The sequence below is a fragment of the Rana temporaria genome, chromosome 2 (genome assembly GCF_905171775.1).
Source record: "Rana temporaria chromosome 2, aRanTem1.1, whole genome shotgun sequence".
Taxonomy (NCBI): Eukaryota; Metazoa; Chordata; class Amphibia; order Anura; family Ranidae; genus Rana; species Rana temporaria.
In genome coordinates, this window is record NC_053490.1 from 130973024 (window position 1) to 130990108 (window position 17085).

The window sequence follows — 17085 nt, forward strand, 5'->3', positions numbered from 1 at the left end:
ATAACTTCAGCAACAGTTGCATTACTTGAACTTATTTCCTTAGTTAACTGTTCAAATGGAGCAAGAATAGAAACCATATTTTCTATTAGCATCCACTGATGTGAACTCAATGTTACTGGCAGTTCGTGATCGGACATGTATGCAGCTAAGACTCTCTTTTGTTGAATTCGACTTTCCAACATGTAGTATGTGCTGTTCCAGTGCGTGGCTACATCTTGCTGCAGTCGTTTGGTTGGCATTCCAAACTGTAATTGCACAGCTTGTAATCTGGAATAAGCAAGTACTGAATGCTTAAAGGGACCTCCAATTTTCCTCCCTGTTGCTGTTATTTCTGATATGCTGCGCTGACTCAGCACTCCCTCATTCACAGCTAACTGCAGCGTGTGCGCCATGCATGGTATACTCTGGAGTCCACTATTCTCCATTGCTTTTGCCATGTTCCGTGCATTATCCTGAGCAATCAGATGAACTTTAGACTTTTCAATGTGCCAAGTTTCAAGCATGGTATCTATTGCTTCTGATATTGCTGCTGCAGTGTGTGACCCAACAAACTTTTGTGCGTGAAGCAAGATATTTTTCAGATTAAAATCGGTGTCTATCCACTGCGCTGTTAAACTAAGCAGGCTAGTTGGACACACGTCTGCGCTCCAAATGTCTGTAGTAAAACTTATAGCTGGGATGTCTGTGGACATCAGCTCATGAATGTGTTTTGCAACACGGTCAAACATTTTCGGTAGACAGGTTTCAGCAAGATAGCGTCTGCTTGGCAGTGTGTAACGTGGCTCAATATGTTCAATAAGCCTGCGAAATCCAATGTCCTCCACAACAGAAAATGGCTGATCATCTAAGGCAATAAATTCCATAAGTTTTTCTGTAATGTCTTGTGCTTTGGCACTATCGTGGGCAAATTTCTTAACTCTTTCAAATGCTGTGGCAATAGATGGTGTTGTGCTAGTTGGGGTTTTAAGTTTTGTTGTTTGGCTGTATTCTGCATGCTGATCTGGATGACGTGTTTTCAGATGATATATCCATCCTGTTGTGGAAAAGTGCCTTGCCACTGCACCTCCTCTTGAAATTTCTGCTGAGCAAATATTGCAGACTGCAAATTGTATGTCTTTTTCTGAAATTGTGAAATATTTCCACACCACTGACATGATTGACCTTTCCTGGGTAGCACAGTGATAACAGAAAGACAGAGTGAAATCTGGAAAAAAAATTAAAAGCAAAACTGTAGAACTAAATATCAAGTGTAGTAAACCCTAAACAAAATCCCTGGAATCTGGACATGCCTGGGCATTAGGTGCTTACATTTAGAGTAGGCAGCACCTTGGCTGGTGCAGATTAGTTGAAGCTGCACTCAGTGAGGTACGAGGCACTGACTTGCTTTTGCTGCATTTAAAGTTGAGTTGTCCATTATATGCAGTAAGGCTCAAGGCACTGACCTAGGAAAGCTTTATATACACTTCTACATTGCATCTATTGAGGCACGAGGTGCTGACCTGTTGTTGGTGCAAAATATAAAGTTGCATGTTGCACTGAATGAGGCGCTAGGCACTGACCTGGCACTGATGCAGGATATAATTATGTACATTGACCTGAGTGAGGTATGAGGCACTGGCACCTAGCAAGGCTGCAGTAAGTAAAAATTTAATGTTGCACTCAGTGGGGAGCGAGGCATAGATTTAGCAAGAATGCATTACAAAAAGCGTTTCACATTTATTTACCCAAGTACAGTATAATGGACTGACCTGACATTGGTGCAGTCAAATTAAAAAGGGACACACATAATGTCACACATTGCATGAGGCACTGAATCAGTATATGAAAATGTGCTGAGTGAGGTATGAGGTACTGATCTTAAAGATGCAGATTGCACTGAGTGTGACGCAAGGCACGGTCACTGACCTAGGAAGGCTGATAATATAAAGTTGGCCATTGCACTGACTGAGGCATTCTGCACTGAACTGATACATATAATTGATATCAGACCTCACTCAGCACATCTTCATATACAGATTCAGTGCCTCATTATGCAATATGTTGTATATAATATGTGTGACATTATTTATTTGTCCCTTTTAATTCGATTGCCTCATACCTCACCTAGTGCAATACACAGACGTCACATCTTGTATCATATAATATAGATGTCTGTGTATTGCCAGACATCTTTATATAATTAATTAATGATATCATCATATACAATATATAACAGATCTTAGATGTCTGTGTGTACTGCACTAGGTGAGGTATGAGGACTGGTGGATTAATAACGAGGCATTCATTCATTATATTTAAAAAAATGGTACATGATATAGCATGACATAGCATTTAAAAAGGCAGAGGCGCGGGGCACATTAATAATAAAATTCAATTGCACTAGGGGACTGGTGGTCTGTGACAGTCAGTCACAGACCACCACTTACCTTAACTGCTGGCATAAGCGAGTCCCGCCGTCGGGTGATGAAATCAGCAGCTTGCTCGAGGGGTTGGATGGCGCCCAGCCCCCACAGAGCGCGGACTTGACTGAGTCTGAGGGGGAGCCGCATGGACAGCCGCCGATGGTCAGACTCGCACCCGCCAGTGACTGGCTGCGACGTCATGACGTCGATGCTGGCAGTAGCAGAGCCAAAGGTCAGGGGAAACAGGAATTTATATATAATTAAAATTGTTTTGATAATCTGATTATATACAGATAGCCACTACATTACTATTTTCTAAAGGTCAACACCACACAGAACTGATATTTGTTGTTAGTAGGGATGCACCGAATGGAAATTTTGGTACCGAAAATGCAGGGTTCAGTTAGCCGAAAACTGAAACTGAAAAGGACAGTTTTTAAACGATATTTACATTTTCATATATAATTATATTTCGACTTTTTAATTAATATCATACATTTAAATTAATATGAATCTTTATTGTTGGCCATTATTGGCACCTTTTAGGTTCAATAAAAGTTTTATTAGAAATTTTTTGACAGAAATCAAAGAAAACGGTTACCCAACATTGGGTGGGCCGATTCACCCTGTAATAGACAGACACATTCCACAACATTAATTATAACATAACATGGGCCCCCTCGCAATTCCTGAGAAACATTTACACAAACAGCCCTGTCGTTTATCCCTATGTATTCCGCTGTTGCCTACCCCAGACCGGGTGCCCCAATGGGAACCTGCTGCGTCCTAGGCCAGGAGAAAGCAAGAGGATAACTTATACACGTCAGGGGTGCTATCATAAGGAAGGTAGCGGGAGGACCATATCTCCAGATCTGCAAGGTGAAAGCCAAGGGGGCTAAACTAAAACAATAGGAAGATAATCGATAACCTTGGCCCGACCTAGCATATTGGTGGAAGGCAAAATGATTAACAAGAAAGATAAGGAAGTAAAAAGTCAGATAGAGAGACCAGAGAAGGGAAAAGAGAGAGAGAGGGGGGGTAGGAAGGATGAGGGTGGGGGGGCAATGGGGGAGAGGGGGGGTGTGGGTGGTGCGCCCGATCTCCCCGGGCTCTGGACCTGTATCACTTATTTAGGTCCTCTTAGGCCTATCAGGGCGGAAAAGAGCTCGAGTCAGGTGAAAGTAGTGTCTTAAATGCATCTGAGGAAGAGTAATGCCTCCATATTCCCCACGTAAAGGAGAACTTGGCGTGTTTTTCTAGGGCCTTAGCTTGGAGTTCTTCCATCAACATGACTCCGTTCATTTCATTAACCCATTCCGCTAGGGACGGGGGTGAGGGGGATTTCCAATGCCTGGAGATCAGTTGCCTACACGTACTGAGACAGAATCTAAGGAGAGTGTGTTTCTGGAATTTAAAGGTCCCCGGAAGGATGGACAGCAGGGCAACTGCAGGGGAGGGAGAGAGGGGTTTACCATACATATTTGAATAGATCTGAAATATCTGGGTCCAAAATGGACGGATAGCTTCACAGTCCCACCATATATGGATATACGTACCGGTAGCCGAGTTGCATCTCCAGCATGAGTCAGATGCCGAGGGAAACATGATCCTAAGGGCAGACGGTACTCTATACCACCGTGATATCACTTTGTAGTTCTTTTCTCGAACATAACTTGAGATAGAGGATTTATGTGTGTAGTGAAAGGCTTTCTGCCAGGCTGCCTCGCTGATGTCAGTCCCCAGCTCCCTCGACCAAGCTGCAGTGAATTTGGGAAGAGAAGTACTCATGTGATCTAAGATCATTTTATATAATAGGGAGAGGGTATGACGTGGGGTTTCTGGGAGTAAGCATAACTGTTCAAATTCCGTCGGGGGCGTATGTATCTGTCTCGAGTCATAAAGTTGCCTACAATAAGTGGTCAAATGTATACGCGTAAGCCAAGTCACCCTCGGTAGGGAAGAGGACTCGTCAGCCACAAAAGAGCCCGTGCCTGCATTGACGAACTGTCGGGCGGTGGGCCACTGGTCCCTCCTATAGCCATTGAGCATATGGGCAAGCTTGCCCTCTGGGAGTGCGGGGTTGTCGAACATGGGGGTCAATGGACTCGGGTCAGTGGTCAGGGCAAAGGCCGCCCTCCGTCGGTACCATACTACCAGAGCGTCCCTGGTCAAGGGTGACAGACCTGCGAGAGCTTTGTGTGTTCCCTCATGGCCCCAAAGGAGGGCCCGAAGGTCTATGGGAGATAAATCCTGTTCGATCGAAGTGGCTACTTTGCTCAGTGGTCGAGGGAACCATTCCAAAATCCTCGAACAGACCACTGCTGTGTGATACCGCTCGAAATCCGGAAGACCCGCCCCTCCTCTAGTGATGGGAGAGCAGAGTAGCTTATGTTTCATATTGGCACCTTTTAGTGCAAGAAAAGCTCAAGAAAAATGCAGTCTCTGACCATCTCTTGTATCATGTCCTCAGTCTCTAACCTTCTCTTGTATCATGTATGCAATCTCTTACTTAAACCTAAACACATTGCTAATAGTATTAGAAAAATTTCCATTCGGTGCACCTCTAGCAGACATGATACAGGAGATGGTAAGAGACTGCACACATGATGCAAGAGATTAATGCAGCCTTGCCAGTGCCTATCGGATGCAGCCTTGCCAGCAGGGCCGGCCTTTGGGGTGTGCGAGCTGTGCGGCCGCACAGGGCGCCATGGGCAACAGGGGCACCGTGCGGCCATCCAGAGGAGTACTAAGGGGGGTGGCGGTTGTATTACACCCGCGGTGGCAGTACCGTGGGTTTAGGCAGCGGCACAGGCAGGGAGAGGCGAGCTAGCTACAGTGGCGAGGGGGAGGGGGTGTGCAGGGTGACACCGCGGCACCTACCATCCCCTCCTCTTGCGGCCACGGGCTGCCTGTCTGTGTGATCCCGGATGTCGCACAGGGGGAGGGGACCTGCTGTGTATGTGCCACCGCGCTGATCTGAGTTACTGAAGGGGGGTTGCACTGAATGGGGGGGCTACACTGAAGGGGGGCTGCACTGAACGGGGGGGGGGGCTACACTGAACAGGGGGGCTGCACTGAACGAGGGGGCTGCACTGAACGGGGGGGGGGGGCTACACTGAATGGCGGGTCTTCATTGAAGGGGTGGATACACTGAAGGGGGGTCTGCATTGAAGGGGGGTCTGTGTAACATGCAGGAGGTCCAGAGCTGCAGGGTTCTGTGTAATGTAAAGAGGTTCAGGGTGCTGTGTAATGAAAAGGGGTCCAGAGATGCAGGGTGCTGTGTAATGAAAAGGGGTCCAGAGATGCAGGGTGCTGTGTAATGAAAAGGGGTCCAGAGATGCAGGGTGCTGTGTAATGTAAAGTTAAATTAAAACAAATTATTTTTTACAAATATTTTTTTCCTCTTTGTGTATGTTTACGTGACCAGGGGACGAGGGGGCGAAGATGGGGGGGGGGGGCCACAGGATTATTACCTCACACAGGGCGCCTGAAAACCTAAGGCCGGCCCTGCTTGCCAGTGCCTGTCGGATGCAGCCTTGCCAGTGCCTGTTGGATGCAGCCTTGCCAGTGCCTGTCGGATGCAGCCTTGCCAGTGCCTGTCGGATGCAGCCTTGCCAGTGCCTGTCGGATGCAGCCTTGCCAGTGCCTGTCGGATGCAGCCTTGCCAGTGCCTGTCGGATGCAGCCTTGCCAGTGCCTGTCGGATGCAGTCTTGCCAGTGCCTGTCGGATGCAGCCTTGCCAGTGCATGTTAAATGCAGCCTACCAGTGCCTTTTTAGATGCAGCCTACCACTGGACCCTTCCCTCTGTATATCCTCTCATTATTTGCTAAAACTAAGAATTTTTGAAATCGTTATATATGGTGGTTCCTACAGCTTTGTTTGCCAGTTCCCAATCACCTGAAGGTAGATGCATATAACCCAGTCATCTAAGACTATGTGTCCTGTACTAAATTCCAAGGAATGATTTTACAGGGAAGTAAAAAAAAATCCTGATTTTTGTTGCATACATTTGTTAATACATGTAGTCACATTGCCGCGTCAAGGCACCTCTGCAAATTATGGTCCCTACCGCAAAACTGAGTTCCCAACTATGGGATAAACTAAGAGCAGGCTCACCTGGAGGCAGCCTGCTTTCACATTCATAGCACTGTTGTGTTTTCAGTCTTGAAAACCTCAAACTGACAGCAGTTTTTAAATAAACAATGACAAGCTTTCATGGGAGAATTTCTTTACAGTGTACCAAATGGTGAATGTATTTAATATTTACAGTGTGTGACCATCTGTTTCTGAATGTGAATGTACATAAGCCTTATTACAGTTACTATAGTAGGTTAAAAAGATCTTGGAGCAACACGTTGAAACTGATGGTCTTTGTGGTCCTCATTACAGAACCAAAATGAGCAACAGTCGCAAGTACCAATGGAGATAGGACAGCAATATGAAATTGAGCAACGAGTTAGTAAAGTAAAAGAACGAATCCAGGTGAGTCACCTTAATTCTTTTGGGTGCAATTGTTACCATGTATTGCTCACAAATTCTAAGCATATACAGTAGCTTCATGTATAACCAGTCATTCCTGCAAATATCTTTGCCGTTTGAGTGCTGTACAATGGGCTGCACTATCAAGGTCATAGGTTTTGACAATTCGGTCATATTTAGCCTTTACTTGTTTCCCACATGCATTCTACTGATCACCATTTTGTTCACTTCTCCTTTTGAACACTAAACCATTTTAATGTTAAACTGGCATTTACATCATGTTGTCCTCTGGCATTTACTGGATTCTAAAGAGAGAGGAAATTTTAAGTTAAAACCGCACCATGGTGCATGGCACTGTGATCAGGAAAGTGCCTAAATGCTGCTAATGCTAAATATATATACTTAAAGCGGATCTCCCATGCCAAAACGTTTTTTTTTTGGGGGGGTAGTTGAACAGTTAATGTTGAGGCTTAATAAAACTCACGTTTCATGTGTTCAAGGTCCGTTCCGATCTGATGCTGTCTGTAATAAACACTTATATCATGTATCGTCAGCCGTTGCCATCTTCACTGTGGGCATTATGAATCCCACCAGCAGAGACTTCCTGGATGCGGTGATGCTGTAATCCCAGCATGCACCGCTCGGTATCTGTCTTGTAATGTAGATCAAACGCCCGCTGTAGAATATGACACTGCACCGCCCTCCTTCCTTGTTTTACATAGAGGAAACATCGCGCGACTTCGTGCAGCATGAAGTGACGCGCGATGTTTCCTCTAACAGGGCCGAATGTAAGCTCCCAGAAGACGCAGCGTGGGACAGGAAACAATGGAAAACCCGACGGAAACCCGAGGGCTGCAGACCGGAAGCCTATCTTGCTTATAAGGTACTGTAAAACTTTTTTATATGAAAATATCGAATTAAGCATTGTTTATGAGCATTATTACTATTGAGATTATGTTCGATTTAGGGTGGAGCTCCGCTTTAAAGCTGAACCAGCCTTACCTTCAGTCTTGCCCAGTTGTACAGGGATCTCTCTTTACCTTGTCACAGTGTGCAGAAAGTTAGATAGCGCCTGCCTCATTTATTGAATGAAGGCCATCTAGCATCACCCCTTTCATTAATTGGATTTCGGTTCTTTTAATCGAAGGCTCAGGATCAAATGTAGGCATTACATAGGGCAGACTGCATGCAAATGCAGCCTGCCTAGGAACTCCTCCTCCTCAAAATTTGAATTTTAGACCCCTTTCACACTGAGGCGTTTTTCTGGCGCTTTTAGGCTAAAAATGGTGCCTAAAAAACGTCTCCCCTGCAGTCTCAGTGTGAAAGACTGAGTGCTTTCACACGGGGGCGCTGTGCTGGCAGGACGTTCACTCCTGCAAGATGCATCTTTGGAGCGCCACTCCTGCCAATTGAAATGAATGGGCAGGGCCGTCAAGCGCTTCTCCAGTGGCGCTTTTCGGGCGGTTTTTAACCCTCCGCAAAAACGACGGTAAAGCGCTGCAATGTGAAAGCAGCCTTAATGTTTGCAAAAGGCTAGCCCACTGCTTCCATCAGTGCTGAGGGTCCTTAAGGGGAGTATGGCATGGTGCTGGGATGTTTTCAGGAAGCCATGTACAGTGCCCTACGAGCCCCTCTATTAATTTCCTGCATTGCAGAGAGAAGAACCAAGTGAGGATGTCACCGAGTCTAAAATACGTTCTGTTTTGTAAATGGAAAGGTTTTATTCAAAACGTCATTAGCATGTTGATGTAAGTAGATTAAACTTCAGCATTAAGTTATAAATGACTTTTTAAATGTTAATTATTGGCCTTATAATTAATTTGTGCATCAACTTGTTTCTAAAATCTGTGTTTTAAGCTTTTGGAACTGAAAACCCAGTGTACACAGTATTGTTGTTGTTTTTCTCTATTACTCTTGAAAACACACATTTAAAGTGTTTCGCTAACCTAAAAACCCAAAAGTATACCCCAAAAATTAAGTGTTAGTTCACCTTAAGGCCCCTTTCACACTGGGGCGTTGGCGGTAAAACGCAACTATTTTTAGCGGCGCTTGAACGTTGTATATCCGGGGGTATTCAGCCGCTAGTGGGGAGCTTTTAACCCCCGCTAGCGGCCGAGAAAGGGTTAAAACCACTGCAAAGTGCTGCTGCAGCAGCGCTTTTCCGGCGGTATGGCCGCGTTGCCCATTTATTATAATATGCAGGAGCGGTATACACACCGCTCCAAAGATGCTGCTAGCAGGACTTTTTTTTTTTTACCGTCCTGCTAGCGCACTGCTCCAGTGTGAAAGCCCTCGGGACTTTCACACTGGAGAGACAGCAGCGGCTGTTTCAGGGTGCTTTGCAGGCGCTACTTTTAACGTTAAAGCGCCTGCAAAGGGGTCTTACAAAAAAATCTGTTGGGGCTTAGTGAGGGTGTCTGGTGTTGGGTCGCTTTTTCAGATTTTCAGAAGTCATAAACACAAAAAAGCAAGGAGAGGGCAAAGGACTAGTCTCCAGTATTGCTGGTAGCTTCACTGCAACTAATTGTCTTACAATCTTTTTGCAAGTGGTTCATGTGAGTTTAATGAAGTCTGTATAAATGTATTTTAATAAACAACAGTACTGCATTTTGTGGGTTCCCCCTCTTTTCTAATATTGGAGGCACACACGTATCCAGGAGGGCTGTATGAGACTCAGGAGAGGTGAGTTGAGGTGGAGAGGCTAAACCTTGCTGCCAGAGTACCCAGGAGGGTTGCCCCCCAAGCATCTTATTACTTCTGTGCTGAACAAGCATACAGTTTATTTGGCATTGGCGCTGAGCACTTTGTGGGATGCTAAGAGCGCAGACCAGTGTGTTCTGGCAGGGGGTGGGGGGCAGTCCCCCTATCAGAACACAACAGCACAGCAGGGGAGATCTATGTACTAACATTGCATTGTTAGTACAGCGGCTCCGATCTGAGCTGTCAGTTTTCTGTCGTTCAACCCGCTGGTTTAAATGAAATGAAAAACTAGTGGTGTGTCCTAGGCTTAAGTCTGGCTTCACATCTTATCACTATTGGTGTGCTGTGTTGTCATTCATTATAAGTTGCACTCCAGTGCTCCACTGTAACACACCTGTATTGAAGACACAATATTATTATTATTATTATTATACAGGATTTATATAGCACCAACAGTTTGCACAGCGCTTTACATCAGGAAAAAAAAAAGGCAGGACGGGCTCCAAAGCAGAATCTGTTCTACTGAAGATAGAATAGCTTTTTGGTCAAAAACAGGCCCCAGCCCCCCACACCATTTGCATCTCATTATCGGTCCATTTCTATGATGCCAGTTGTGTGTTGCCAGAGTGGATGGGCCAGGTTTTTCACCATCATTTTTCTTGTGAATCAGATTTTGAGGAAAATACAATTTTTTTTTTGTAAGGATTTTTGCTAATGTTCTCTAAATATTTGCTTTCTTTGATCTGTGTGTTTGCAGTCTGTAGATCAGGAAGTTAAATTTCTAGAAGAGCAGCAAGAAATTTTTGACTTCAGATGGAAAACGTTCCAGACAGAAAGTGAGTATAATTTTTCTTTTTTTTTTGCGATAAAACAAATATATTTTTATGAAAGTGACAAAGATTGTTTACAAAATGTAAAGCATTGATGTATTCAGCTGCAATCACTTCTTGTTTCTAATTTTAAAGAACCAGTGTGGACGTCTATTAACGTTTACTATGCCCTCCCTACACGACATGGGTTAAATGCTCGTTTTGACTACAGGATGATGACAATGGAGAAATATTTAGCTTATTACCTGCTCCCATAGGCTTTCTTCCTCTCTATATGACCTGTCCCTCAAAGCACCTCCTCCTTTTTTGCTCAACTGGTTGCATATTCCTGATGTCATCAGGTTCAATGCAGAACCAGTACACAGTTCTGCATTATGCACGAGGACAGCTAGCGCCTACCCTCATTCCGGGAGCATTGAACAAGAGAGAATAGCCCTGGCTGTCTGAAGAGCAAAGAATAAGGTAAGTACCGTATTTATCGGCGTATACCGCGCACTATTTTGCCCTGAAAATCAGGGCAAAATCGTGGGTGCGCGATATACGCCGATACCCGCTTTCCCGCGCTGAGTTTTGAATACTGCGCCGACATATACCGAGCGCAGTACACTCGGGTATAGTCGGCTAGTCTCACCTTCTTCCGCGCTCACGTCCTGGACGTACAGGACGTGAGCGCGACAGTTGCCGAGCCTGCCCGAGTGTACTGCGCTCGGTATATGCCGGCGCAGTATTCAAACTCGGCGCGGGGAGGACGCCGGACCCGACGAAGAGGACACCCGAAGTCGCAGACGGACGCCGGACCCGCCGATGGACGCCGCGCAAGACACCAAAAACTCTTTTTTTCCACAGGAATGGGGGCAACTTTAGGGGTGCGCGCTATACGCGGGAGCGCGCTATACCCCGATAAATACGGTATTTGTACTTATTCATTATCCTCTGGCCCCCTAAACAAGCATTTAACCCGTGGTGAAGGTCCAACTATATAGGTAAATTGTACAAAGACCCAGAATGAAGCTTTGACAGCTACTCCAATTTATTTTTGTTTCATTATAAGCTGTGAGCCATCTTTAGCTTTTCTATACAGTATATTGCTTTTTTTTTGATGTTCAGTCAATCAGAAGCGTTAAAGGAAGAAAATAGGTTTTGTCAGTTATAGAAGGGTCGCAGTGTTCTAGAGATGAGACAGTACCTGTTGCTGGATAAAAGACACATGAACCCTGAAACTAAAACTTTAATCTGTCAAAAAAAAACATTAGCATGGCTAACCCAAGGGTCCAGAGTCTAAAGATCGCCATTCATAGGTCAGTTATTTAAAAAAAAAATGACCGGATTCCCTTCCCTTAACTTTTTTTTTTCATCAAGTAGGGGACAAAAAGTTCCCTGTGTGATGTTTTTTTTTTGGTGACAGGTTCTTTATATTAAGATATGCTGGATCTAAAAGACCCTGCATGTCTCCCCCGTGCTACGCTAAATTTTTTGCAATGCAGTTTTGCGTTGCAAAACATTATTTCCTAGGTGAGCTAGCTGGGGACACCGAGAGCTTGACCTGGAAGTGACGTCAGAGACGTCCCTTTCCGGGTCACAAGAAGAAGGGGAGAAGAGCGGACGTGCATCCGCTCTTCTGCTTCCCTTCCACCCACTGGCACCCGCCATGGGGCTCCCGGGCTCGCCGATGGGAAAGCGGAGCCCAGTAGACGGGGGGTGACGCCGATACCGAGGGTGTGTGTGAGCAATCGGGCAGAAGTGCCGCCACACAAATGCTCTCGTCTGACAGGCAGGAGTCTGCCTGTCAGTTTCACACACAATCCCTGTGGCTGAAATACACCCCCTCCCCCCTTCGCTGTCTGGTCCGTGCGACATACAGATCTGACAGCAAAAGGGTTAAAGCAGGGTTAGTTTAATAAAAAAAATCCCAAGCTCAAGGAGCACTGTTCAATTCATCATCCGAAAATGCAAAGAGTATGGCATAACTGCAAACCTACCAAGACATGGCCATCCACCTAAACTGACAGGCTGGGCAAGGAGAGCATTAATCAGGGAAATGGCGAGGAGGCCCATGGTAACTCTGGAGGAGCTGCTGAGATTCACAGCTCAGGTGGGAGAACCTGTCCACAGGACAACTAACTGTTAGTCGTGCCCTCAACAAATCTGGCCTTTATGGAAGAGTGGCAAGAAGTAAACTATTGTTGAAAGAAAGCCATAAGAAGTCCCATTTGCAATTTGTGAGAAGCCATGTGGAGGACACAGAAAACATGTGGAAGAAGGTGCTCTGGTCAGATGAGAACAAAATTGAGATTGGGGCTGAGGTTCATCTTCCAGCAGGACAATGACCCTAAACATACAGAAAGAGCTACAATGGAATAGTCTAGATCAAAGCATATTTATGTGCTAGAATGGCCTATTTAAAGCGGTAGTTCACCCCCCCCCGACACATTTTACCATCGAGACAGGCATTGTAGCGCGAGCTACAGTATGCCTGTCCCGATTTTTTTAACCCCGTACTCACCTTGTAGTCGTCCATCGTAGATTTCGGCTCCCGCGGGGAATGGGCGTGCCTATGGAGAGGGAGGATGATTGACGGCCGGCCCTGGCACGTCACTCTCCCCGAAGACAGCCGGAGTAGGTCTCGGCTCTTCACGGCGCCTGCGCACAGGCTATGCGCACGCGTCGTGAAGACCAAGCCTATTTCGGCTATTTCCGGAGAAGCGTGACGCGCCAGAGCCGGCCGTCAATCATCCTCCGTCTCCATAGGCACGCCCATTCCCCGGTATCTTCGATGGACGACTACAAGGTGAGTACGGCGGTAAAAAATTCGGGACAGGCATACTGTAGCTCGCGCTACAATGCCTGATTTTAAGGTAAAAGAAAAAAAAAAAATTTTCCCGTCGATAGGGTGAACCCCCGCTTTAAAGTCCAGTTCTAAATCCAACTCAGAATCTGTGCCAAGAAAATTGCTGTTCACAGACGCTCTCCATCCAATCTGACAGAGCTTGAGCTATTTTGCAAGAATGGGCAGCTGTAATTGCAGTGAAAGGTAGTTCTACAAAGTATTGACTGAATTTACACACACCTCTCCCCGTTCTTCAGCTCCGGTGACCGATTGCGGGACACCGGCGGCGAACGAGTCCCGCGGTCACGGAGCTTCGGACTGGGTCACGAGCGGCGCGCTTGCGGCTGGGCTTAAAGAGACACGTACAGGTACGTGATTGTGCCCAGCCGTGCCATTCTGCCGACGTATATCGGCGTGAATGGGTCCTTAAGTGGTTAACATGACAAAATGTGGAAAATTTTAAGGCATATGAATACTTTTTCAAGGCACTGTATGCTGCCGAGGAGTGGGAAATAAAGGTAAATGTGATTCTTTATCCTCCATAGGCAAAGCATAGGTTCACTTTAAAAGAGAAGTATGGGAATACGTATTTTTTTTGTAGAATCATACTTAAAGTGGTAGTATACTGTGTACTACCACTTTAACCTACAGGTAAGCCTATAATAAGGCTTACCTGTAGGTATAAAGAATATCTCCTAAACCTTACATATTCCCCCTGCAATGCGCAGCGGAGATCCTCGGCTAAAGGCCCGGCAGCCGCCGGACCTTGCTGGGGAGAAGTCTCCCGCGCGCATGCGTGGGAGGGACGACATCGCCGCTCCAGCCAATCACAGCGCTGGATCGGCGATACCCGGAAGACACGCCGAGGAAAGATGACATCCCCCTGAGCGTGGACCAGGTAAGTTCCTGTCACCTCATTCCGAGGTAAGTATTTCATAATGAGCTAGTATGCGGTGCATACTAGCTCATTATGGCTTTTGCTTTTCAGGTTTAAAAAAAAAAGAGCGGGTTTACTACCGCTTTAACCTAGCTGGATGCAGCATCTGTCCCCCGCCAGCTCTAACACTGAGAACCGAGCGATCAAACACCACTGATTGCTTGGTTCTCACAGCTCCCTGAACAGAGAGCTGCTGACTGTTAATCACAGTCGCGGCTTTCTGCTCTGCGCACTCACTGAAGCACTAAGCTGTGGAGGGGGTGGGAGTGGCCGGCTCAGGCTCTCAGCGGCTCGCTGAGAGGCTGTGCCTGTCCAGACATGTGAGCAGATCCCCACCATATGGTCGTGATCTTTCCCGAGCCTGGACCGGCTCTGTGATGTCCGCAGACAGCGGAATTTAGCCCGCTGTCTGCTGAAAACAGGTCACAGGAGTGCAGAAAACTGCACTCATGTGATCGACAGAAGTACAGCCAATCAAGCTTTGGTTGTACTTCTCTAAATCGCATGCTGTCAGCTATATAGGGAACTAACAGGTGTGTCAGAATGCCTGACAAATAATGATTCATCTAACACAAACACATGTACACTTTTTTTTTTAATAGGGTCTTCAAATCTCCCACCTGAGTATGTTAAGAAAAAGACAATAGAGCTGCAAGTTCAACTGAATGAGCTGGACCGAAAACGCAAGGTCAGATCTATTACAAAAATATCTGGATCTGAAATCTATATCTATCTTAATTGTACAGTGCAGGACACAGGCAACATATTCTTATACCACTGGTTATAGGTTTGTGCCTTCAGGTGATTGGACACTGGCTATTTATTATAGCAAAAAGTGGACTGCCGCACTCCTTAAAACTATGTCTTTATTGTACAAATAAAATCCAAAAAACAACCAAAGCGATGCAGTCAAAATGAAGTGAACAACAGGAAAAAGGTGGATGACATGTTTCACGCTTCATTTTGACTGCATCGCTTTGGTTGTTTTTTGGATTTTATTTGTACAATAAAAACATTGTTTTAAGGAGTGCGGCAGTATAGGATCTTCTTCTATCCAATGCACCTGTGCATAGCCAGGACCTTTTTGGTTTAGTGGGATGGAAGCAAAGCCAAGGGATCAGCAGTTTTTAGAGCGGTATCATCTCTCAAAAAGTAAAAAATATTGAATTTTTTATCAAAATTGTCGCTCTATTTTTGTTTATAACGCAAAAAATAAAAACCGCAGAGATGATCAAATACCACCAAAAGAAAGCTCTATTTGTGGGGGGAAAAAGGATGCCAATTTTGTTTGGGAGCCACGTCGCGCGACCGCACAATTGTCAGTTAAAGCGACGCAGTGCCGAATCGTAAAAAGGGGCCAGGTCCTTAACCTGCATATTGGTCCGGGTCTTAACCGGTTAAAGGAGTTGTAAAGTCAGAAGGTTTTTTATCTTTATGCATTAGGATAAAAAGCATTCTGTGTGCAGCGGCCTCCTAATACTTACCTGAGCCCCAACTGTATCCAGCGATGTCCACGAGTGTCTCAACCATCCGAGATTCTCCCTACTGATTGGCTGAGACACAGCAGCAGCACCATTGGCTCCCACTGCTGACAATCAGAGTCAGTCAGCCAATCAGAGAGAGAGAGGGGACGGGGCTGGGCCACAGCTCAGTGTCTGAATGGACACAGGAAGCTGTGACTCGACTCGTGTGTTCCCTTAGCAAGCTGCTTTCTGTGGGGGCACTCAACAGGAAGGAGGAGCCAGGAGCACAGAAGAGGGACCTGAGAAGAGGAGGATCCTGGCTGCTCTGTGCAAATCCACTGCAACATAGTAGGTAAGTATTACATGTTTGTTATTTTTATAGGAAAAAAACGACTTTACAATCACTTTAATGATGCTTTGTTTATTTCACATTTGATATTTTTGTATTCAGGCATTGGCACTCAAATTATCACATGCAATCATTTATGCAACACATCGCATGCAATAAGTTTTAGTGAATTGACCCCACTGTACCTCATGCAGGGAGCGGGCCTATGCTGTGCTTGGGTTATCCCACCAGTCACTCTCCAGTCAGCAGTTGGGTAAGCACGGACCGCTCACTGAAATAGGATCTCCACTTTCTAACTTTTGACTGCATGAGTCACAAATGGAGCTTCTGTCAGTCATTCCATGCAGGTTTGGAATAACTAAGCAGAATTGGTATCATAGGGAGGTTTTGCAAACCATTAGGTAGATTCAGAAAGCAGAGCCTATAGTTACGGCGGTGTAGCTTAGCGTGTTTAGGCTACGCCGCCGTAAGTAAGCTAGGCAAGTACATGGGGCCAGATCCACAGCCAGCCAGCGCAACGTAACTTTTTCCATTTAAGTTACACTGCCGCAAAGTTGCCAAGTTAGGTGCCGATCCACAAAGCACTTACCTGGAAATTTGCGGCGGTGTAACTTAAATCCGTCCGGCGCAAGGCGGGCCAATTCAAATGGGCGAGTCCCATTTAAATTAGGCGCGCTCCCGAGCCGGACGTACTGCGCATGCTCCGTCGGGTAAATTACCCGACGTGCATTGCGCTAACAGACGTCGCTCCGGCTACATTGGCTTAGACGGTAACGTAAATGGCGTCCAGCGCCATTCACGGACGTCTTACGCAAACGACGTAGAGTTTGAATTTTCGACGCGGGAACGACGGCCATACTTAATAGGGCTTAGTCAAATAGGACTCAGCCCTATTTTTACACGGCGTAACTCGACGTAAACGACGTAGAATTAGCGCGACGGGCCCGTCGGAATGTTCGTGGATCGCCGTAAGTGTTCATTTGCATATTCTAGGCTGGCCGCAATGGCCTCGCCACCTAGCGGCCGGCCTAGAATTGCATCCTTAAGATCCGACAGTGTAATTCAATTACACATGTCGGATCTTCTGTCTATCTCTT

General features: G+C 46.0%; 1 protein-coding gene across 6 annotated transcripts in view; it reads left to right on the forward strand.

Annotated features, from left to right (window-relative positions):
* The window catches only part of STAT2 (signal transducer and activator of transcription 2), a 126487-nt gene that overhangs the window by 27562 nt on the left and 81840 nt on the right, over window positions 1–17085 (forward strand). For all 6 annotated transcript variants that reach the window (XM_040341048.1, XM_040341050.1, XM_040341051.1 and 3 more), the window contains 3 exons: window positions 6793–6885; window positions 10340–10418; window positions 14779–14864. In XM_040341048.1, coding sequence (XP_040196982.1) covers window positions 6793–6885; window positions 10340–10418; window positions 14779–14864 — 258 coding nt within the window. The remainder of the gene's footprint in view (window positions 1–6792; window positions 6886–10339; window positions 10419–14778; window positions 14865–17085) is intronic.